General features: G+C 36.9%; 1 protein-coding gene across 6 annotated transcripts in view; it reads left to right on the top strand.

The window, feature by feature from the left end:
* The window catches only part of usp54b (ubiquitin specific peptidase 54b), an 87486-nt gene that overhangs the window by 20706 nt on the left and 42352 nt on the right, over positions 1-24428 (top strand). For all 6 annotated transcript variants that reach the window (XM_043254125.1, XM_043254120.1, XM_043254119.1 and 3 more), the window contains exon 2: positions 10557-11240. In XM_043254125.1, the coding sequence (XP_043110060.1) occupies positions 11094-11240 (147 nt within the window). In that variant the 5' untranslated portion in view covers positions 10557-11093. The remainder of the gene's footprint in view (positions 1-10556; positions 11241-24428) is intronic.

Raw genomic sequence — 24428 nt, 5'->3', positions numbered from 1 at the left:
ACTCCCTATAACACAGATGGTGCCGAGCCTCAGTGATGGATGCTGGAGTATCAGGCGGTTCCGCAGAGCTGAGAGATGCATGTGGAAGTCTTTATCGTAGCAGCCGATTGGCAGTTCATCAGAGCACTGCAGCCTCTTGCAGTAACTCATAGCTGGGCATTTCGTCCTTATTCTCCTACAGCCGTTTTCTTGTCTGATACAGCTTTAAAGCAGACGCAATGTGTTCTCCAGTTTGCCTGTGGGGGATAGACCTGCAGAAAGAGATGGTTCATGGGAAAAATAATCTTCCGGAGTGTGATAAATTCCTGCTGCTTTTTGCCTATTCAATGATATTCAGGTTACGTACAGTTTCTACCAGTCCGAGATCTTAAATTTCATTTTTCCAGTTTACAGATCTTCTTAAAACCTTTTTTTTTGCTTGTTTTTTGAAAAAAGTATTTAAAATACATTCATACATTAAGGGTTATCAAATTTAATATGAATTTTGGACTACTTTTTAATTTTTCTATTTTATTTTTTATAAAATCTGAATTGTAATTTGCGCTATACGTGTATATGTAATACCTGTATAGTATTTGAAAAAATGTTCAAATATTTAAATTATTAAAAATACATTCATACATTAAGTATAGTTCAAGTCTATCAAATTTACTGATCATCAATGGAAAAAATGTGAAAAAAAAGTTAATAATGATCTACAAAACTGAGCACTAAACAAATTGATAAACAAATCACAATCAAAATTGTTAACATTGCTTGGAGTTTTTACTTTTCCAGTGGGCAGTTTTACAAGATACACACACTGATGTCACACATGCTCTTACTGTGTGCCAATGTCACCCTGGGTTTTTGTCACTGTTAGATGGAGTGTAATCTCACTCTCTGTGGACACAACAGGGGAGACACAAAGTCTCTATGGTCCTATACATACCATCTCATGTTTATTTGCACTGTCATACACACTAGGAATGTGTGAAATGACTGGGTTTCAATACCAACTACTCTTCTGTGAGTTCTCTGAATGACTAGTTGAGAATGGTTGTCTTGGTAGTTAAGTCCATTTGGTTTTGGTCCATATGATGCTCTTCATGGTTTATAAGCTTTGTATATCTGAACAAAAATGAATTGATCATTTAAGACAGACAGTTACTGTAAATGTAATTAGAGTTAAACTGAAAAATGGAGTGTCATGATTTCATTTGAGGAGCACCTTGTTCAACATATGTGTTGATATTGATGGTGCTTTCATAAAATATTGTCTTGGCAGCATCACCTTTTCTCACCTTCAAAGCCCACATCAGCTCACTTGCCAAAACTGCATTTTTTCCTTCTCTGCCACATTGTCTCTACCCTACTCAGCTTAAGAGTTGAGTCTATAACTTCATAACTTTGTTATTAATGCTTGTATGATATATTTGCCACTTTGTCAGTTCATTTTTTTTGTGTTTTTTAATATTTATCTAAACCGCCAGTCTAGTGTTGTCAAGCAATTAATTGTGATTAATCACAATTAATCGCATTCAAAATAAAAGTTTTTGTTTACGGAATATATGTGTGTAGTGCGTATACACACACATGCGTATGTATATTTAAGAACAATTTTTTATGATTATATAATATACACAGTACACACACATATATTATGTAACCTTTTATTTTGGATGTGATTAATCGTTTGACAGCACTAGCCCCATCCATTATACACTCATATATCAGTAGTTTTTTCTGTGTTAGCTGACCATTGTCCAACATAATAAAATCCTGGCTTCATATGTCTCTAAATGAAGAGGAAGAATGTCATCCCTCTGGATGATTATGTTTGTCTTTTGAGGACAGTCTCTATTTGGGATGTTCAAAAGCTGGTTTGGAACCATCTGTTCTCCTGAGGTTATTTATTCAGTTTGTTTGTGTGTTTGTTAGCGTGTGTCTGTAACGTGACTCTGAGTGGATCCCATTCCACTTTAGGCTCTTTTACAGAACACTTTGTCTCCTGGAGTTCCTCTCTGGTGGAACATGGTGTTTATCTACTGTACAGCACTTTTCCATCCTACTTTGTGCCATTAGAAAGAGATTATTATGTGAGTGGTACCAAAATGCAGTTTTGTTTGTGTGTGTGTGTGTGTGTGTGTGTGTGTGCGAGGCTCTCTGTCTTTTCCGTAAAAATTGACTTAGCCGAAAGTCCTCACTATATTCTTCCAGCTTCCCTCCATCATTTGCTTTTTTTTTGTGTCCTCTTTGAAGTTCCTGGTCCTGAGGCGACACGGGGGCGCTCCGTTATTTAATGTGTCTGCTTTCACGTGGTGTCTCTGAAGGAGACGAGAAGGAAAGTCCGTGCTAATTTTTCTTTCCCTGGAGAAGCTAAACAGTGGAAATAGTTGTGCTCGGATGGTAAGAGGTGACCGCGAGTTTAATACCGCCCCGTCGCTGTCACAGGGGGGACGGTAGTTGAAATGGGATTCGCAACGGGAGCCGCTGATTACATAAAAATATTAACGCCACGCTAATACAATTAAACGGCCAAGCTTTAAAGCCCCACCAGCAGATGTTTGTGCTATTTTTGCTTTGGTTTGCTGCCATAATGAATGAACAGGAAGAATAATTTAAGATTAGACGGAAAAAGAGGAGAGAACGGCAACATTTGTGAAGAAAAAGGCAGCCTACAGCTCGTGTTTGCTCTTGGCGTGTGTGTCTATCCCCTAAAGTGCACTTTACCACAGCGAAATTGAATTGAATGACAACAAAGCCTTTAAAAGGTCCCTTGAAGTGAAACGGCTTCACTGGCATCTAAACTCCTCAGTGCTGGCGGCGTTTACGCTGGTCTAGGTTTACCCGCCGGCCGTTCTCGCCCACGCCTCCTCTGTGGATCAGAGATCCTCCTGGCTTCGTAATGAGCGGAGAAGAGGAGAGTCCCGCATGTGAGGAGAAGAAAAGTGCTGCTGCATCCAACAGTTTCTTCCAGCAGCCTGCCAGTGTTTTCTTAGCAGGGCTTAATAGTAATGATGGACCAGTGGTGTGGGGTCAGTATGAGAGAGCTCGTGGGTCAGTTGGTGAATTTGTCAACAGCCCTGTTGGACTAGTGCTGAAATGTCAAAAAAAAAGAAAGAAGTAAGCTTTGCAAATTATGCTATCTGTCATGTATTGAACATTAAAGTTGCAAATAGTGTCTCTATGGTAACGTTATCTAGCTGCCTAAAATAGATGAGGTGAAATTTGTTAACGAGAGTAATCTGTACACAAAAATAGTTTATTCAGCAAGGATTCATAAGGTGTTTTGAAGTGACAGTAAAGACAAGTTTCCTGTTTCACATAAATGCTGTTCTTCTGTACTTTCTATAATCGTGAAAAAGCATCATGGTTTACATCAAAATGCATTACAATTTAAATTACACTACCAGTCAAAAGTCTCTTTTTTAAGAATTTTATGCCTCTCCCTTTTCTAAGAATTTTAAGTCTCTTCTGCTCATTTATTTAATCCAAAGTACGGCCAAAAAAGTAAAATGTAATTTATTCCTGTGATTTCAAAGCTGAATTTTTAGTCTTCAGTGCCACATGATCTTACTGTTCAGAAACGTTTGACTAGTAGCGTATATTTAAATTAAAAATTGTTATTTTAAATTGTATAAAAAATATACTTTTACTGTATTTTTTAAAAACTTAATCAGCCTTAATGTATGTTGTATGTTGTAAAACTTTACACAATACATTTGTCAACAGCATATTTCAAGCAAGTGAAAATATTTTTATTTCAAACATTATATTTTTTATAAAAAAATACTTTTTTAATGTTAATAAATATTATTGTCAGTTATAAAAATTGACACTTTAATGATGTTTCTAGAATGTATTAGCGATGATATGATTTACAGCCATGCATTATGTGAATTTATTCTATTTATTCCAGTGAAAATCTTGGCAGTGCAGATAGTGACTAAATTCTGACTCAGCTGGGCAAGCAGAAGAAAATCCTTATTGTTGATCCCTGAGCAGTGAACGACACCGGATTACATTGTACTGGATTCAGCCTGACAGTTCCACGCCGTATCTCTCCCGCTGCGTCTGGCGAGCCGCAGTCACGCAAACCCTATCAGGGGGAGGCGGAGAGAGGTGCGAGGTGACACGGCAGCTACATGCAGACAGATGTCAGTCTCTCTGCAGGCTCCAGGCATCAGAAGTGCTGCTTCCGGCTGTGGTGCGGCACCCAGGCTCAGGAAATGCTTCAGCTTGAACTAAAGGGTTCTATTTCAACTGATTGCATCCATCCACAAAGAGATGTTATAGCTCTCATTCGTTACCTTTACTTTAGTGCTAGCTAAAGAAATGATTCTTCATGGCTGAGTTGATGACTTGTGCTTTTTCTCCATTTGGTTCAGTCAGAGATTGGTTACGGAATGGCCTTCCATTTTCTCTGGAATGGAAAGAAAGAATCATTGACCATTTATCAGCTGGGTTCAAGACACCTGTAGAGCAACTGCGCCGTTGTAGAAATATGATATTGGTCGAACCAAATGGCACCCAATCAGAGGAGAGCTGAGCAAATATTTGACGACTCACACGTGGTTCAGATTAATTTCACATTTATCTATTTTAAATTGAGTGTATTTAGCATTGTAATTTCATGTGTTGGCTTACTAAACTTCTTGCAATTTATATTTATTTTAATTTCAAATTTAGCCATTTTCTTTTTTTATCTTTTTAAGATTGGAGAAATGTGTGACAATGCAGTAAGAATACATTTTAATCCACAAACAACCAACATTTACGATGGATTTACTGTAGTAACAGTAACTGAGGTATTGTGGCAGAAATGTAACATATTTATACCTAATCTTACATTATTCATGTAGACATAAAAACCAACTGAATGTAATGTAAGAAATTTATGAAATTGATATAAGCAGTTTGGACACATCTTTCACTGTCACTGATTTGTACGTGAAATTAGGATTTTATGGAGGATTGAAAGTGTACCGCTAGAAAAGGGGTGGAATGGGGCACGATAGTCACTTTATCTCGATTGTATTTTCATAATTGTTGAAGGCCAAAATCGAAATTGAAAATTAATCAATTCTTTAGCAAATCAGACTTGAATCATTTGAGTCAACAGCTCAAAGACAAGAGATACTCTACTGTATCTTTTTTTTACATTTTGCCTCAACTGACAGTCATTCATTTATTCATTCAGAAATACAAACATACATGGAACACAGTGATGATGTTCATGTGTCTTTTGTGTAGGCAGTTTTACACAGAGTTTGAGATTATACAGGTATGTATAATGTGAAGTTACTGTCAAATATTCAAGACAAGAGCACACACAAAAAAATTATAAATACTATTTCAAGGTCATTACGAAAAATGTCCCCTTTTTCAGCTAGCAATGTTAAATAGCTTTACATTTCAAATAAAGGAACCCAATTTAAGAGTTTTTCACTCTTCTGCTTGGGTTTCCTTTGCAATGAAACTCCTAAAAATGTTTTTCCACCCTGTACATCACAATCCTGTTTGCTCTGCGTAAAATACAATCGTGGGGACGTTTATGTGGATGCCCAGCAGAGGTGAAGATCAGGGATCATGAGAGGCTCCACGCTCATCCATCTCTCTTTGCAGAATCCCAGTGCCCTCTGTGCGATTGCCAAGGTATCTCCACGGCTGCGGATCCTGGCAGTGTGGCACTGGAACTCTGCCATTTAACGGAATTAAAAGGGGATTTAGGGAGATGTGTGTGTGTGTTTGGGGGGGGGATTGGTGGCCAGCAGAACTGGGAGGTATGGAGGCGGGCTTTTTGCGGTCGTTGCACAGTGCACCAGAGTGTTACGTAACGTGTTTACTAACACACTAGCCAGGAGGCGATTACTTCCCATAGTTCATTCCGACCTGGTCTGATTGATAGCGGCTCTCGATTGGTTCCCGAGCGTCTGATTGTTGCTGGGTTAATGAGACGGCCCTATCCGCCCGGCTCCAGAGGACGCGGCCTTTTCAGAGCTGTTGGTCTTGTGTGTGTGTGTGTGTGTTATTAGATGCCATATTGGGCTAAGCTTATTTGGATAATCAGAAAGGCCCTTTCCTCTCTCTCTCATTAGTTCACTCTCTCTCTCTCTCTCTCTCTCTCTCTCTCTCTCTCTCTCTCTCTCTCTCAGTAATTGTTGGCTGTGTTGTGCTGTGCTCTGCAGTGCATTATGTAAATGCATAAACCCTCTGGTGCAATGGTTGCACAGTGCCAGCTAGTGTATGACAGTATCGTCCGGGGCATCGACCGGCACGGGCTTGGGATGGGGGGTGGGGTGTACTGTGCTGTCGTCGTCATGGCAGCCCGTGACTCACGATTGTACCCTGTGCTACTTAAGTCACGTGACCCCATCCGTGAATAACTCCATCAACGACCTCAGCAGGGCCGCCCACTGAGAAGGAGCATTCACACCTGTTTTATGCAGAATGAGATGCACATACGTACGTGAGAAGCAGCGTATCATGCGTCAATCTTTTTGTTAGGTATACAAATAAAAATTATAGATAAACAGTTAACTAATTTAACAGTACTACCATAAAATGCATATCATTCACTTTTACATAATATTTTCATCAAAAGAAAACAAAAATCATTGAAATAAATTATGACAGTTAGCAAAGTGCGCATAATATTTGGATTCCACCAATTATTATTACTATATACAGACGTGGACAAAATTGTTGGTACCCTTTGGTCAATGAAAGAAAAACTCACAATGGTCACAGAAATAACTTTAATCTGACAAAAGTAATAATAAATAAAATTCTATAAATGTTAACCAATGAAAGTCAGACATTGTTTTTCAACCATGCTTCAACAGAATTATTAAAAAAATAAACTCATGAAACAGACCTGGACAAAAATGATGGTACCCTAACTTAATATTTTGTTGCGCAACCTTTTGAGGCAATCACTGCAATCAAACGCTTCCTGTAACTGTCAATGAGACTTCTGCACCTCTCAGCAGGTATTTTGGCCCACTCTTCATGAGCAAACTGCTCCAGTTGTGTCCGGTTTGAAGGGTGCCTTTTCCAGACTGCATGTTTCAGCTCCTTCCAAAGATGCTCAATAGGATTGAGGTCAGGGCTCATAGAAGGCCACTTTACAATAGTCCAATTTTTCCTCTTAGCCATTCTTGGGTGTTTTTAGCGGTGTGTTTTGGGTCATTGTCCTGTTGCAAGACCCATGACCTGCGACTGAGACCAAGCTTTCTGACACTGGCTAGTACATTTCTCTCTAGAATTCCTTGATAGTCTTGAGATTTCATTGTACCCTGCACAGATTCAAGACACCCTGTGCCAGACGCAGCAAAGCAGCCCCAGAACATAACAGAGCCTCCTCCATGTTTCACAGTAGGGACAGTGTTCTTTTCTTGATATGCTTCATTTTTTCGTCTGTGAACATACAGCTGATGTGCCTTGGCAAAAACTTCGATTTTTGTCTCATCTGTCCACAGGACATTCTCCCAGAAGCTTTGTGGCTTGTCAACATGTAGTTTGGCATATTCCAGTCTTGCTTTTTTATGATTCGTTTTCAACAATGGTGTCCTCCTTGGTCGTCTCCCATGTAGTCCACTTTGGCTCAAACAACGACGGATGGTGCGATCTGACACTGATGTTCCTTGAGCATGAAGTTCACCTTGAATCTCTTTAGAAGTCTTTCTAGGCTCTTTTTGTTACCATTCGGATTATCCGTCTCTTAGATTTGTCATCAATTTTCCTCCTGCGGCCACGTCCAGGAGGTTGGCTACAGTCCCATGGATCTTAAACTTCTGAATAATATGTGCAACTGTAGTCACAGGAACATCTAGTTGCTTGGAGATGGTCTTATAGCCTTTACCTTTAACATGCTTGTCTATAATTTTCTTTCTGATCTCTTGAGACAACTCTTTCCTTTGCTTCCTCTGGTCCATGTCGAGTGTGGTACACACCATATCACCAAAAACACAGTGATTACCTGGAGCCATATATATAGGCCCAATGGCTGATCACAAGGTTGTAGACACCTGTGATGCTAATTAGTGGACACACCTTGAATTAACATGTCCCTTTGGTCACATTATTTTCAGTGTTTTCTAGGGGTACCATCATTTTTGTCCATGCCTGTTTCGTGAGTTTATTTTTTTAAATAATTCTGTTGAAGCATGGTTGAAAAACAATGTCTGACTTTCATTGGTTAACATTTATAGAATTTTTATTTATTATTACTTTTGTCAGATAACAGTTATTTCTGTGACCATTGTGACTTTTTCTTTCATTGACCGAAGGGTACCAACAATTTTGTCCACGTCTGTATATATATATATATATATTTTTTTTTTTTTATATAATAAATTTTAATTACAATAGTAATGAAAATATAAATGACTCTTTCTTCATTCCAATTTCAGTTTGTGTATCATTATATTTAGGATGTTATGTTTTGCGTATGTATATAATACTTAACATGTAACATTTAAATACGTTTGAATAACTTGAGTATTTGTGTTTTCTTCGTAATAATGTTTTATTCTGCTGTATCATAATGCATTTAGGGTCTTTTGCAATTAGCGTGAATTTAGGTAGTTTAGTTTGCTGTTATATATTACCATTTATAATCTAAATTGAAAATATAGATGACTTGTAATTAAAACGTCACTTTGTAGGTCAATTGTTTGCTGAAATATTTCAGATTTTTTTATATTTAAAATATAAAAAGTTTTAAAAATTGAAATAACTTTTAATAACTTATTGAATAGGAATATTAATTTTTTCCAAATAATATATTTTGTTGTTTTTTTACATCTATTTTATTAAAAGATGTATTTAAAAGATTGTGTATTTTCCCATTAAAAAATTACTAAAAATAAATGTTAAAAAATATCATTTTTCAAGTCATTAAAGGATAATACAGTGAACATACAATGCTCAACTGTACAGTGGTCACTTATCAACACAAACATTATTGTCAGGTAACATAATATAGAAAGACTGACAGATGAACTTGTTAATATGCATTAAATGGTTCGACAAGCCAAGTTTTCTATCCTTTGTTGACATATTTCCTATTTACACAGGACGTTTATGTGAACATGTGAACGGGCTTATCTTTTTTTGCTGGTTTTACCAGCAAACAATTATTGTCTTTGACTCGAATCGATTAGCAGACAGTTCTAGCTTCCACAAAGCTGACCCTGATTAAAAAGAGCAGGAAAGCTGTTTCTCCGTGACCCCGCGTAACACCTGCCTCAGGTCTGTCATACTCACTGTTCTTCCACATCAGAACATCCCTCTTCATGCCTCTGCCTCAGGAGAACAGGACACACTGCGGGGCCTCGCTCTGGCTCCGGCTGGACCGTGTGGAAAGAGTGTGTGTTTTGTGTGTGAACGTGGGCGTGTATTTATGTAGTAGTGGGAATAGGACATTTGCTCAGCATGCCGCTGCCTCCATCCTGGCAGGACAGCTCTGTGATGCAAGCTGTGTCTCTGCAGTGCTGCTGTCTTTCATCACTCACTTTTTCCAGGTTGAAAACAGCGAACATTTTGCATGTATACTGTGGTTGAAATATTTAGATGGCAGCCAGTGTGCAGGACTATTTTTTGTACATACGAGAGAAGTTAAAATTCAAAATAGGTAGCTGACATATAACCCTTTTTTTTTAGCAAAAACTTTTAGGTTTTGAAATTTACTAATGCATAAGGAAATGTATTTTTCCTTTTAAGCTTTGAGTTAGCATTTTTACTCAAACTATAAATTAATTTTGAATGGTGCTGTGGTAGGACAAATTCATTTTTTAAATACGAATATTACATGTAGTCTCTCAGTAAAATATGAGGATAAATGCATTTATAAAAAATTTTCATGCAGAATTCAACAGATGTGTAGTGTTCACAAGTGTTTGTATATTGGTTATTTAGTATATGTCATATTTTAGTCATATTTAAACACTTTTTTTTTTTTTAGAAAGCATTATTTTGAACTTTTTTTTAAATCAAAGAATCATCAAAACATGTATCATGGTTCCATAAAAATATTATATATACTATTATACTGTTTTCAACTGTGATGATAAGAAATGTTTATTATTATTATCATTATTATTAATTTTACTATTATCATATCAGCCTATTAGAATGATTTCTAAAGAATGATATAATACTGAAAAAGTGGAAGGTAAATTCTGCTATATTTTAAAGTATATCAACATAGAAACCTGTTTATTTTTATGTTCTTATATATCCCAATATTTCTGTATTTTTACAACCTTGGTGAACATATTAGAGTTCAAAAACATTTTCACTTGTAAAACCTTTCATTTGTAAAATATTTCTGTCCTTGGATTAGCCAATCAGAGGGGAGAGGGAGATGGAAAGAGACACAGTGCTTGTCTGAGACACAAAATCCACAAAGTAATTTATCACGTTTATGTTCTGAAAGGATTACATGTTCTTTTGTGTAAGCAGAGCACAGCTCAAAATTAAAGCTGTATTAAAGTTCAAATAAAATGTGCAAAGAAAATGAGGTTCACCTGAAATAAATTGAATGTAATGTTTTCTTATTTATTTTTCAGATCAGCCTGGGCTAAGAGAGAAGACACTGCGAAGGCTCAGAGTCGGGGAGCAGGCAGCGGACGGAAGGCGGACATCTCAGCGTTAGGACAGTGTCAGTGGACCGCACTTCCTCCAACAAACACTGCAACAGTCACACAGCTGGCTTTAACCAGGCCAGCTTGACCCCACTTTACCATCTCAGGTGTGGGGAGCCATTTAGTGGCCACAGGCAGGCATTACTGAGATCCTCCTGCCTCCTTCGTGAGAAACCGTCACTTGTATATTCGCACCTTTTACCAAACCCCAGCAGATTCCTTCATTATACTTTTTGTTTTGTAATCACTGAACAAACCCTCTCTCATGGGAGTAACATAGAGACCAGCCCAACACAGACACTCTCTGCTCTCTTTCTCTCTCGCCTTCACACACACACTCACGCTCACACACACTCACTCGTCTGCACCGTGTTCAGGATGCCCTCCTCCTCCAGCGTGATTAGCTGGGGAAGGACGTGGCTCTTGTGGTGATTGGAGGGGGAGCGGAGCGGAGCTGGACCCATGTCGTGGAAGCGGAACTACTTTGCTTCAGGCAGCAGCGGGCTGCAGGGGATGTTTACCCCACGCACCATGACCTCCATCGCTCCCAGCAAAGGCCTGAGCAATGAGCCGGGTCAGAACAGCTGCTTCCTAAACAGCGCACTGCAGGTAGGGCCGAAATTTGCTTGATATCTCTTTTATGCTTATGGGTTTTTCTTTTACAGATGCTGTTCACACAGGGTCCACACCAAGTGACAAACGCAAGTAAATATTGGCTTTGAGGAGTAAACCGAACTGTTGGCCTGTAGCTTTATTAAGAGCATAAAATTAGCAGGGTTCCTGTGGTCATGGATAATCTGACAGGAAATAAAATTACAAATAAATAAATAAATAAAAAAAAAAAACATAGAAATAAATAAAAAAAAAAAACATAGAAATAAATAAAAGAAAAGAAAAAGAAAATAGAAATAAAATTTTATTGGCTTGATTTTGACAATTGTAGATATTTCAGCTACATGTCTTTTTTTTCTAAATAAAAAAGTCATGCTCACCAAGGCTGTATTAATGTAATTGAAAATACAGTAAAACGGTAATATTTCTTAAATATTTATACTGTTTAAAATAACTGTTGTTATTGTAAATGTTATTACTGTTCAAATAATTTAAAATTGTTATTTATTGATGCTCTTTATAATCATTATAATATGCAAATTTTGTGCTTAAGAAACATTTTGTTGTTGTTAATAGTTTTTAATAGTATTTAATTGCTTTTTGGTTAATACATCTTTTTAAAACATATTATTACTACTGCTACTTTTACTTTATTAGTATTATTTATCAATACTTTATTAGTGTTATTTATTTATTATAGTACGTTTAAATTAAAATTTGGAAAAATCTGAATGTGTGTTTAAAATTTACCAGATAAAATAAACGTTCCATAGAACCTTAAAAATGTTTTTGGTTAATGTTTTTGTTCAACATTTATAAAATTATTTATGTTTAATATTTTTTTTTCCGTTTTATGATTTCAGTTTTAATTAAAATGTAATTTAACCATTGAAATGGTCTAGAAAAAAACAGAACCCAGAAAAATGAAAACGAAAACAGAATATGAGGGAAAAAAATGATTTTCTCAGTTTTCTCAGATCAATCAGTTTTGTTGGTTATGACCAAAGGTTCTTTTTTGGTCCTTGTGAACAGCTCAGGACAAATGTGATCGCTCACAGAAAAGTTGTTGCACAGTTGAAGCAGTATTAGTATTCTGGGATGGCTGTAGAGTTCATTCAGAGTGTTATGGATTTCTCTCTCTTTCTCTCTTCCATTCTATCTTTTTCATGCTGCTGTATCTGATGTCACTGTTGGTCTCTGCCGGTCCCAGTTTAGCAGAGCTTTATCTGGGTCTTCCTTGTAGGCTGTCCTCACTTACACCAATCTGTCTGGCCAAACAGTCTGTCTGCTCATAAATTAAACATCCCTCTCTGTTACCTACCCAACATAGCCGTAGATGCTCAAAAAGCCATTTGACTTCCATACGGGATACTAAAAACAACACTGATCTAATTAATAGATCTTTTTTGTTCTTATATTACACACATATACACATACACTCTAGGTTACATTGTCATCTCATTTACTTTAATGTAATGTGCCCCTATGGGTTATGAAAGGTACATTTTTTGGTTTTGGGAGTCTCCGACAAGAGGTTCGCATGAAAGGTCAAAAAACACTTTTCATTGTCTTATAATATGTATTTATTTTTTACCGTACTTGCTCAGTGACTCTTAAATGATTTACACAAATCATTTTTCCAAACTCCTCCTTTGTGTGATGCTAGTCTGCGGTCATTTTCATTTCATCACGACTGTAATACCTGATAAAACTGTGTTTGTGAGCTCAGTGCTGCTTTGTGTACAGCATTACTGGGTAAACTGTAATTTTCCCGCTCCAAAATTAGCATTTTCATTTAAACCAAGGCAAAAAGGCCAAGAAGTGGGCGGGCAATATGCTAATATTTCATGTTGACGTCAACATAAAACAACTTGGGACTTTTATTTCAATGATTCAGAGTTGACTCTTTCTTTTGAGAGACAATAACTTTATACACGGTGCACTTTCTGATTTAAAAGGTTGATGTCAGCAAGAAACGGTTTGGGACTCGTTCTTTTGAGACACTCTGCAGTGTGTTTTCATTGACTTTATTACACACTGAATGAAAGGTCATTTTCAAAAATCCATAATAGGGGCACTTTAATGTACTACAATAATTTATTACAAAAACTCAAATATGTGTTTATCACACCGTATATGTACAAACACTGCACATGCCTTATCGAGGAAGACTTGGACTAAAAAGAGTAAGTGAGGAAAAAGAGAACGGGTGAAAAAAAAGTTATCAAATCATAAAATTTTTATTCTCCCCACTTTAGAGGAATCCTTAATAATCACTTTATAGTCGCTGTAACAGCGCTGGACAGGGATGAGGGAGCAGAATTATGCTGGAGGGTGTTTTTTCATTTTTCCTTTTTGTTCACTCGCAACTTACTTGAAAGAGCTAAATCAAATCACGGATCCAGTGAAGGCAAACTAACTTCTTATCAGACGTTAGACAGAAATTCTATTAGCGAGGCCCCTCTAGATTAGCTCATCATGTGTGAGACGCTGTAGCATCGCAGGCGATTCTCCAAAGGATCTCATGCATCGTGCGTCCTGAGTGTGCTGTTGAAAATGGGTTAACGTGGACCCTCTAGGGCGCTTCATTCAAAAGCCAAGTCCAGCTCCATGGATCTGTTTGAGCTTTTCTGAAATGAGCTCAGAGATGGATGCGCTCATTTTCATCCGGATCAGGCCAGCCAGGTGCGTGGGAGCAAAAGGTCCCGGCGTCATATCGCAGTAGAGACTTATTAATAGGTAATGAAAAATAAAAATGGGCTATTACACTAATCCTGTGGTTTGAACATTGTGCTGGAAAGAGGCTTGGCTAAATGGGTTCTGTGTCATTGGCATCTGCCTGGGGACCAATATGCTTGTTTTGAGTTTTTAAAGCGATACTTCACACCAAAATAAAAAATGACGTCATCATTTGTTCGCTATTTTCTTTTATGAAGAAAGAAGCTCGTTTGGGTTTGGAACAAAGCAAGGATAAGTAAAAAATGACAGAATGTTCATTTTGGGGTGATTTGCGCCTTTAAGTGGATGTTGTTTCGAAGAAGATTGGTGTCAAAAACAGCTTTGGACCCCACTGTTTTTCGTTTGCATTTTTGAAATGATCTCCTGTGTTATGCAGAAGATAGAGTAATACAGGTTTGGGAAAACACGAAGGTGAGTTCATTTGTGGGGGAACTAGTTCTTCACGTCTGCTGCTATTGGAGGTTGCTCCGACACCTACGAAGCTCTGCCTAATATCAGTTTGGAAAGGGTCTCGACAGGCTCCTCCAGAGATTAGATGTTTAATTTAAGCTTGGAAGTTGAGTTCTAAATTTCCCCCTTCATGCACATTCTCATCCCACTGCGTCTTAAGTAACACGAAAGGCTCTTAATTTAGCAAGTTGTTTTTTTTGTTTTTTTTGCTCTGAAATTTGGAAGCGCTTCAGTTGAGAGCCCAGGGCTTACTTTACAGTATCCTGAGATAACCTCGCTGAAATAATTAATACACTTTTTAATCATGTACTTATTATTAAGCGTCTAATCATATCTCAGTTTTTTTAGTCATGAAGAGTCTAATCATATCTCATTTTAAAATGTCTGCATGAAGCACCTAAACTACTGTGAAATGGGTGCCTTTTCCTAAAAGAAATTTTTGAGGATTTTGCACAGTCTGTCAGACATATAATATGTTTAAATGTTATTAAAGTTACATTGTGACACCTAAAGCTAAATTAATACAATTAAATTTATTCAGCAGAGATGCTTTAAACTGATGAAAGGTAACAGTAAAAACTTGCACATAGTTACACAAATTTCAGTGTTGCATACTTTTGAAAATAAGAAAATATGTATCACAGTTTTTACAAAAAATAATAAGAAATGCTTTTTGGGAGCAAATCTACATATTAAAAATGATTTGTGAAGGATCATGTGACATTGGAGACTTATAGCAATCACAGGAATAAACCATGGAAAAGTTTTTACCCTATGTTATCAAATAAATGCTATCTAGGTGACACACATAAGTGATAAAAACACTGAAAAAATGTCTTACTGACCCTACATTTGTAAAAGTGAATCTGCTAGTGTTTATGACAAAGAAAATTGAATTCTGATATTTCTACAGAAATTGGAATTTTATTATTTGTTTACTGTACAAAATCATACAAATATAAAGTATTTTTAATAACACAGCATTGCTTACATTATAGAGAGCATGAAGATAGCTAAATACCTGCTAAATACCTGTTTATTTGTTTATACAGAAATGGCTCATTTCCACTGAGCGGTACGGTACGCAATTATGTCCGTTTCCATTGTGAATGGTACTAAAATAGCGAACCGTGTCGTACCACTTTTTTGGTACCCTTCTGTAAGAGTACCTAGCACAGCAAAGGGTAAAAGGGTGGAGCTAAACTCATTGCAGAACCTGATTGGTTGACTAGAATTGTCACTTTTGCGTGGTACAACGGGATCCCCTTCACTCATTCAAAGCACAATTGGCACCTGTTTTGTAAAATATCCCATTAGAGTGGCAAACAATACAGAAAAAATTCCCTCTACAATTATATAGACAACTTGTTTGTTTGAGTATTATACGGATAGATGGGGAACCAGGCCGAAACATGTTTAGCCTAAAAACAGCCCCCAGCATCGCCTGCCCTGTTAGCATACCATGGCGTTTTTTCCCTGTTTTTATCTCTTTTTTTCCTTATTCAGCTGCCATTAGTGTTGTTTTACACTGCACTGTCTGTGTTGCTTGTCTGCTGGAGCACCTGTTCTGAGAGTGTTGTGATTTTTCTCATTAGGACGAGAGCAATAAGCCGCTGTCCACATTAAGCCTTATCAGAGCTCATTTGAATAAACAGCCCGTGTCCTTGACTGAAGCGGGGCCGGGACTGCTGCTGGTAATTATCCTGGTCCACGCCACCTTTGTCTCCCCTCTGGCCCGGGTCACGTGGCTTCCCTTCCTTCATTAATTTATTTCCTCTGCCAGCCAACTTGATCAAATCCAGATTTTATGGTGATTGCAGCACTTAAAAAGCCATTTTTCAGCTGTCTTCCCTCATACCAGCTGTGAACGCAATCATTACTGATAGAAATACCTTGAGAAGAAAAAGAAATAATGGTGAAGAAAGACAGAGAGGAGCTAATGAGGCATGCCAATGTTTCTTTTACTCCTCACAATGGCTCATTTGCATAATCACAATATCTGTTTTATTACTCAAACTGCAGGACAGGGTGGCTTCTTTCTTTCTTTCTTTCTTTCTTTCTTTCTTTCTTTCTTTCTTTCTTTCTTTCTTTCTTTCTGTCTTGTATGTTCTTTTTCATCCTCCCTTCTTTACCTCCTTATGTTTTTCCTCTTCTATTTCCAATTCTTACTTTTTTCCTTAATTTTTTGTCCTTTTTTCACTTTCTTACTTATTCCCTTTTTGTTCCCATTCACTTCCTTCTTTTCTTATCTTTGCTCCTTGCTCCTTCCCTTTGGTTTAATTTTCTTTCTTTTTTCTTTTTCTTTAAATTTTTCCTTTCTTTACTTCACTCCTAATTTTCTTTCTTTTTAATTTCTGTCCTTCCATCCTTTCTTTCTTTCTTTCTTTCTTTCTTTCTTTCTTTCTTTCTTTCTTCATTTTTTGTTTCTTTTTCTTTTTTCATATTTTCTTATTTTCCTTTAATTTTCTTCCTTTAATTTTTCTTTTCCTTTTTTTCTGTTCTTCCTTTGTTTTTTCTACTTTTTATGTACTTCTGTTTTCGTCCTTTATTTTTTCATCTTTTTTTACTTCCTCATCTTTTTTTCTTTCTTTCAATTTCTTTCAGAAATTGTCATTTTCTGCCTTCCTCCCTCTTATCCTTTTCATTGCATTTCACTTCTCTTGCACTTGTATCTCTCTTATGTTCTTTCATTTGATTATTTCTGCCCCGTTTCTCTTTTTTCTTTCATGTTGTCCACTCTTCCTTGATCATCCTCTCATTCTTTTATTACTTCCCACTGCTTTTCTTCACTTTTCATTCCCATCATTTCCATTCTTGCGTCCATTCCCTGTCATTTCTCCACCTTTTATTCCCTCTTTCATTCCTTTCCCATTTTCTTTTTTTAATTTCTTTTTATATTCACATAGTAATAGTTGTTTAGTATGATAAGATGAATAATTTGTAAGTAGTCCAGCGGCAACAAAACATCCTATCCTGATGAGTTTTAATTGAGAAAGACAAGCATTACATTCATGTAAACCTTTTGGGGAATGCTGGCTCAAGGATAAATATGTTTCCATATTCATTTATGCTAATTTATGCACTTTACGTAAGACGCACAATGCTAAAAAATACCAGTAAACAATGACTGGATATGCTTTTTCACTTCTATGTGCAAGTATTACCTTGGGTAACCCCCAAATTAACTGCTCAGTATGCAAGACTACCTTGCTGCTTACTTTGCACTATATACTATGATAAAGCAGCATGATAAACAATGTATGGATTCATGAGCAAAATTGCTCAGTGCGTGAAATATATGCAAAAATTGTGTGTCATATGCCACTACGTTGTTCTGAATAGTTGTTTATTGCTTGAAATAAGATTAGTAACACCTATTAAACCAAAATAAGCGTTTTTATCCTGTGAGCCTGTGATGTTGCAGCACTTTCACTGTACGCCAGAAGAGACCAGAGCAGCGCAGCAATTCTAGCCTGGTGCGTATCCTTGTGATGTAATAACATCTACGTCGTTATCTGACTCTGAAAATGTTGCGGCAAGTGTAAAGACAGCTGTTGAAGAAAACATAAATAAACCATAAATAGTTCACCTGCACTGCCATATGTCTTGCGTTAAAAGGTCTACCTGTATTTAGCGTCAGTGTCTGTCTGGAGCAGGACAGATATCTATGGTAGCATGAAGCTGAAGTGTTTCTTTAATGTGACAAGCCAGGTGGGCCGTGATTTCCTGTGCACAAAGTTGCTGCGTACAAAGTGCTAGAGGCAACGCGAACATCTGCAGGCACTGGTTTGTTTACAGTAGGGATTAACGGACTGGGTTGGAACTAGAAACCGCATGGAAGAGTCCCAGTGGGCCACTGCAGCCTGACTGTTCTTGTCACACAGCTTACCTTACCTGAGACGATACAGATGTAGGCAGGAGAAACTGGGGTAACACTTACTATGAAGCGCAAATTTATAATACATTATAAGGGTATTCTTAAGGCTTTATAATGAATGCATTATAAAAAAGCTGATAATGTGTTATAACGTCTCACTAATAATAACAAAAGCAATTATAATACATTATAATATTTACGTATTTGTGATTATAACTTTTAAGAGTATGATTATTTATAACATACAATGGACACCATATTAAATCTACTTCATTTATAATCGACTATATCATATCTTGGCTTTGTTTATTTAAGATCTGCACAGTACTTTACAACATCTTGTTAGTGGTTAGGTGCTGAGTGTTATTGGAGTGTTTCCTGAGAGGCTAGTATTGAGGCCAATGTGAGCTGGCTAATACTTTTAACTGAAAAAAATGCAATGTTTATTATTTAGAGTATTAGTAGACTTAGGTAGGGTAGGTAGAATGTTCACATCCTTGCAAAGTATCCTATACTCAGTATGTCTGTTGAGGAACCATCAAAATAAAAAGTTACTTATTAACAGCTGTTATGTATAACGCATTATGCCTTCATTATAATGGCTTAAGAATACCCTTATAATGTATTAGAATTACAGACTTCATAGAAAGTGTTACGAAAATGGCTTTAAACACATCAAGGGATGAAGTACTGGATGATTTCATGTTTTTTGGCTATGGAGGTTGAAGTTCATTTTAAATGTACATATATAAATAGCATATATAAAAAGTTTGTTTTTATCAGATTTGGAGAAATTTAGTATTACATCATCTCTGCAGTGAGGATGATAAATACATCAAATGTTTAAAAACAAAAAACTAATTCATAAACTATTTCTTTTGGCTCTATCCATAATATTGCTTTCTCTAGTAAAGACTTTTGTCTGAATAAGGAGAAAGAGAAATATGCAAATATCAAGCTAAGTTTACAATTGAAATCCTAAAGTAGTTCTAAACACATATTGATGAATTTTGATGTGAGAGGACAACAGAGGATAAACCTGTTCACTGAAGGAAGCATTGTTATATATAGAGGACTTGTATTTTGTCTAGAAGCAATGGTTTCAAGTTGATGGATTTGTTTCTTACAAAGATATTAATTGATGGACTGTCAGGCAAAATAAGAGTTGGAGGCGAGTGAAGGTCAAATAACAGTTTATTGTCCACACAACTTAGGCGGTCTGCCACCTCAGAAACGGCTTGAAAATGCAGCACTGATGTAAACTCAGGAAGGCACGGACAAATGAAGACTTGACAGAAACTAAAGATTGAAGGCCGCGGTATACCTTACTTTCCGCGTTCTATTCTGCACAGCCGTGTCCGCACAGTTTTCAAAGTATATTTAATTGCGGATTAGTGTGGACGGATGACCTCGACACATGCGCAATGCCACCACCTACTTAACTTGCACATTTTCAGCATTCTTCATGTGCTGTTGTACGCGGACAGTCCGTGAGGTCTAAAGAAATTGCCTGCACAAGCAAAGACGCCAAGAAACACAGAGAAAAGAAGGGCAGCAAATCAGCATCAAACTGAAACTGGTGTCGTTCCAATCAGTGCGAGCGCTGGTCGTGATAGAAATGGACTGGAGTCATGTGGATTACTTGTGGACTATTGTGATGTCTGTATCAGCAGTTTGAACCGTCATTCTGAAAGCACCCATCCATTCATCCATCTATCCATCCATCCTTCCATCAGTGAGCAATTTCTCCAAATCTATTCAGAAGATACTCATCTGCATCTTGAATGTAGAGTAAATGTGGGAGTAAATATTAATTTTTGGACAAACTATTTGTTTTAATGTGGTGCAACTTTTGTTTCTGCAACTGTTCACTAATTTTGGATGTGCGTGCAAAGATTCAAACCCTGTGGAAGCTCTTCTGTGGAACGTTTCCATGACGTCCTTGATTCATTCCATCAGTCCATCAATCGTCCGAGTCTTTCCCTCAGTGCCGTCTGGTCTGCTTGACTGGAGATCTGGTCTTGGGAAGCTGTCTTGACAGACTTACCTTCTCGTAACCTTATAGAGGGGGCTGCAACCTGTCTCTTCTCCTCTCACACCTGTCACACATCTGCAGAGGTGCAGTGACCCAGATTATAAGACCACATTCCCTGTCAGTCGCCCCTTACCCTTGTGTGCCTGGCGGCCTGTGTTGTTCTGCTGGTGGTAGATGGACACTTCTCTCTGGAGGACAGGAAGTGTGTGCTATAGTTGTCACCATCTTGTAACCTCCTGGAACACTCTACTGGTCTCATGATAAAGAAATGATTTATTTAACTTCAGGAAGTCAGGTTTTGTCAAACATTTATGCACTCTTTGGGGGAACAGAAAATGTTTACGCCGTTATGACTATAGTCTAGCTGTTACCGCACATACTTTAGTAATGTATTACTGTATGTTTGGACTTTTGGTGCTCATACGGGAACATTGCAGTTTTTCTTGCAGTCCAGTGTTATATGTTATATAATCTGTGATTTTTGATCTGGCTGTTTTTGTTTTGTTTTTTTGTTTGTCTTATTTTCTTAATTTCCCTGATAATCAAATCATCAGTCATATACCTTTATATCTGTGAAATGTAATGTAATAAACATGAACTTCATGTAGCTTTATAAGTCAATCAATAAAAAAACACATTAATTGCACATTTCTGAAATTGCGATTCACTTCATATCATGACTACATTTTCATACTGAATCTGCATGAATGTAGAAATAACATTAATATGCTCTTAAGTCACAATAAGTGACTTCAGTGTACTGTGTTATTTATAGTGCATATAGTAATATAGTGATAATACTGTCTTTTTCAATATCCGGTCTTTCTGTTTGAGTGAGTGAACTTTCTCATTGTGTTCGAGATTGTGGGCAGAATGGAATGTACCACCTTTATAAATATTGAAACTCCCACCAAATATTATATCTGTGGGAGGTCTGTCTTCTTTGAAAGCACCTTTAACAAGCCCGTAATATTTGCCTTGGCTTGTTTCCATAGCGGTGAGGCATTAGTATAGTTCAGACGTGAGGATGGAACAATGGGAGAGAGGGTGAGAGAACTCTATATGACTTTACAAAGAGAAAAGAAGAGTTCATTAGGACCACTTCTTTTACAGCTCCCACAAAATTAATCACACACACAACGACCTAACAGAATGTCTGTCATATTAATTACTGCCCTGAGGACTGAGGAGAGAAATGAGAGTGTGGCCAGCAGGCTTGATCAGGTAGCAGATGCTTGGAGACCCTTCAGAGCCGAAGGACATAAAAAGACCCTCTCTCTCATTTTCGTCCTTGTGTTGGCCCAATTCTTACAGCTATGTTAATTTTTCAGTGCCTCTTTCAACCGTTTACAAATTGTCTTCTGGAAACTGTCCACTCTGCAGCTTTTAATGATTACTGACAGGCTGTGCTTGCTTAATTTTTCTGTTCCATTAGATAGAAATCAAAGAACAAGAGGACCTAAAATATTCAAGTAAATAACTATAGTATATATGGTATATATAATAATTCACTATAGTATTTGAGTGATTAATAGTAATCAAACCGAATGATATGCAATGCACACATACAGAACGGGATCTCTGAAATGCCCAGATGTACACACTTCTGTAATAAACACAAGAGATGTTAGTCTCATCCAGATTGGTTCGTGATAATCGCAGACGTCAGGTGATAAGAATCAAAACTTAAATGTAGTTTAGAAAACTAATTCGGGCTTTAGACACAGTGGGTTCTATCATATACCCGGTGCAATGCAGTGCAAGTATGTTTGCTACTTTCAGCCCGACATAGTTTTCTCATTTTTCTGTCCAGATGAACACTCCACTCTTTTTGGTTGGGTTTTTTTAATCCATTATGAATCCATTTTGAATCCTTATTAAGAGAATAAAGACAACTCATTTTGACTATGCTCCCAGGTGCACAGACCGTTTTCCCATCATTAATATAGTAAAAGTGGATTTGGAAAAGCCCTGAGTTCACCTGTACATTGCACTTTACACTTTGCGTTTAGATTGTTAAAATAGGGCCCAGTATTTTTAAGTTCATGTCAAAATTAAATCAATTTTCAGCCACAAAGCAGCTGAGAGAGAATGGACACTCTGGATGAACTGACTCAGTTTTGCTTATGATTTAAAGATTCACTTTTTAAAATGATTTGGTTCATTTTAACTAAAATGAAATGAATTGTTTGAATAAAGGATTCACTGACTCACGCAAAAAGTTGGCTGTCAATTCTGCAAAAAAGTATGAAAATCTGATTCAAATCTTTTCAATCCGTACAAATATTGACCCAAATTTTAGAGACTGCTGAGACATTGGAATTTCAGTGTGACAGATATTCATTTAAAAAGCAATCTGTGATTCAGTTCAATAAGTTAGATGAGTGGACATTCACACAGAAAGCATTTTTACATCACTGCATCATTCCATTTTCTGTTTGTATTCGACGGCTAAAACGCAGTATTTTTAAAAATACAACATTCAAATTTAGTTTGCAAAGACCTGGCATTTCATTTTGCATTCTTCTGTCATGAATCTCACGTTTTTAAATGTTAAAATACATTCTGTGTGAATGGTCTCTCATACAAATTGCTTGATTTCTTGTGCATTGGTCAGTGGTTACATTGGAGTTTGTTGCTGGCAGTCAATGAGGAAAATGCAACAGTTTGGTATAGTCTTTTAATTAAATCACATTCAATACACACGGCAAGCTCAGATTGTCAGGTAAAATATGACTTCTTTTGTTGCGGTGTTAAAGATGCGGCAGTGCAGGAAATGTATCCGTGTCACTGGAATTGAAGCATGTATGTACGTTTAAATTAACCTTTGACTGAAGACCGGTGACGCTTTTCTTTTTCTGCATCGTGCCGCAAACTCACCTTCCTCTCAGGAGTCGGGGATGATCGATTGGTCACTGGTGTTGGATGGGAGGGGTACGGTGGTGCGTGTGCATCTGTCACTCTGAGTCATCCCAGCCTGCCCACATGGGATTCACACACACACACACACACACACTGCTCGACGCAACCCCTCGCCTACTCAAACTTCATAGCATTAGAGCCCTCTCCGCAGGGCTGCTGACAGAGAGTGTAATTTATCACTGTGCTTAAAGTTGTCTCTGTTTGCGTGAGATTCTGGCCATATTTTCACCATGTAAAACTGCGGCCCACACTGCAGAAAACTGCATATTTACAGTAACTGTGTTTGACTGCAGTAAGTTACTGAGACATAAATAACACGTTTTTTCTTTTTTGTTCAGTATCTCCATATTTTTTGCACTTATACTCTGAAATGCTTTTTCTCCATCATTTGTTACCGATTACATTAAAAATGTGGAATGAAATCACAGTAAAAAAATGTGTTAGTCATTGTTTCTACAAAGTTATTATTAATTATAATTATTTTAAATATACACCAATCAGATCTTTATTTTTTAGTTAGCTTTTTACATTTTATATCATTTTTCATGACGGTTCAATGGTGAGCAATTAGAGAAAATCAGTGACACCTTTTTTTAGGGATTTTTAACTAGTTGCTTATTAGCATGCATATAACTAAAATAGTAGCCATTTATTAGTGTTAATTAAGCACTTATTAATGCCTTATTCTACATGACCTTATTCTACATCCCTAATCCTACCAAATACCTAAACTTGACAATTACCTTACTAGCTATTAATAAACAACAAATGTGGAATTTATTGAGGGAAAGGTTATAGTTAATGGTGAATAAGTGTTTCTTATTCTAAAGCGTTTCCAGAAAATCAGTACCTGTTACAAAGTTATTAAGTACAGTGGCTCAGCAAAACTTCCAGTGTCGTTCATTTTAGACCCTATGCACCAATTTAACTTAATAATACTATGAAAAAATTAATAACAGCATTTTAATACATTGCAAATTGTTTAGAAACAGCAAGTAAATTTCACAATTAGTTACTAAGAAATTGAAAATAATCTCATTGAATTAAAGGTGAAATATTTAAGTAGAAAGAATGAAAAAGTATTTTATTCTAAAGATTTATTCTCCAGTAATCTTTGTTGTATTTTTACAGTGTACTTATGAGTGATTATAAAAAAATAATT

The sequence above is a fragment of the Puntigrus tetrazona genome, chromosome 12 (genome assembly GCF_018831695.1).
Source record: "Puntigrus tetrazona isolate hp1 chromosome 12, ASM1883169v1, whole genome shotgun sequence".
NCBI classification, from domain to species: domain Eukaryota; kingdom Metazoa; phylum Chordata; class Actinopteri; order Cypriniformes; family Cyprinidae; genus Puntigrus; species Puntigrus tetrazona.
This window is presented reverse-complemented; position numbering and strand designations above follow the sequence as displayed.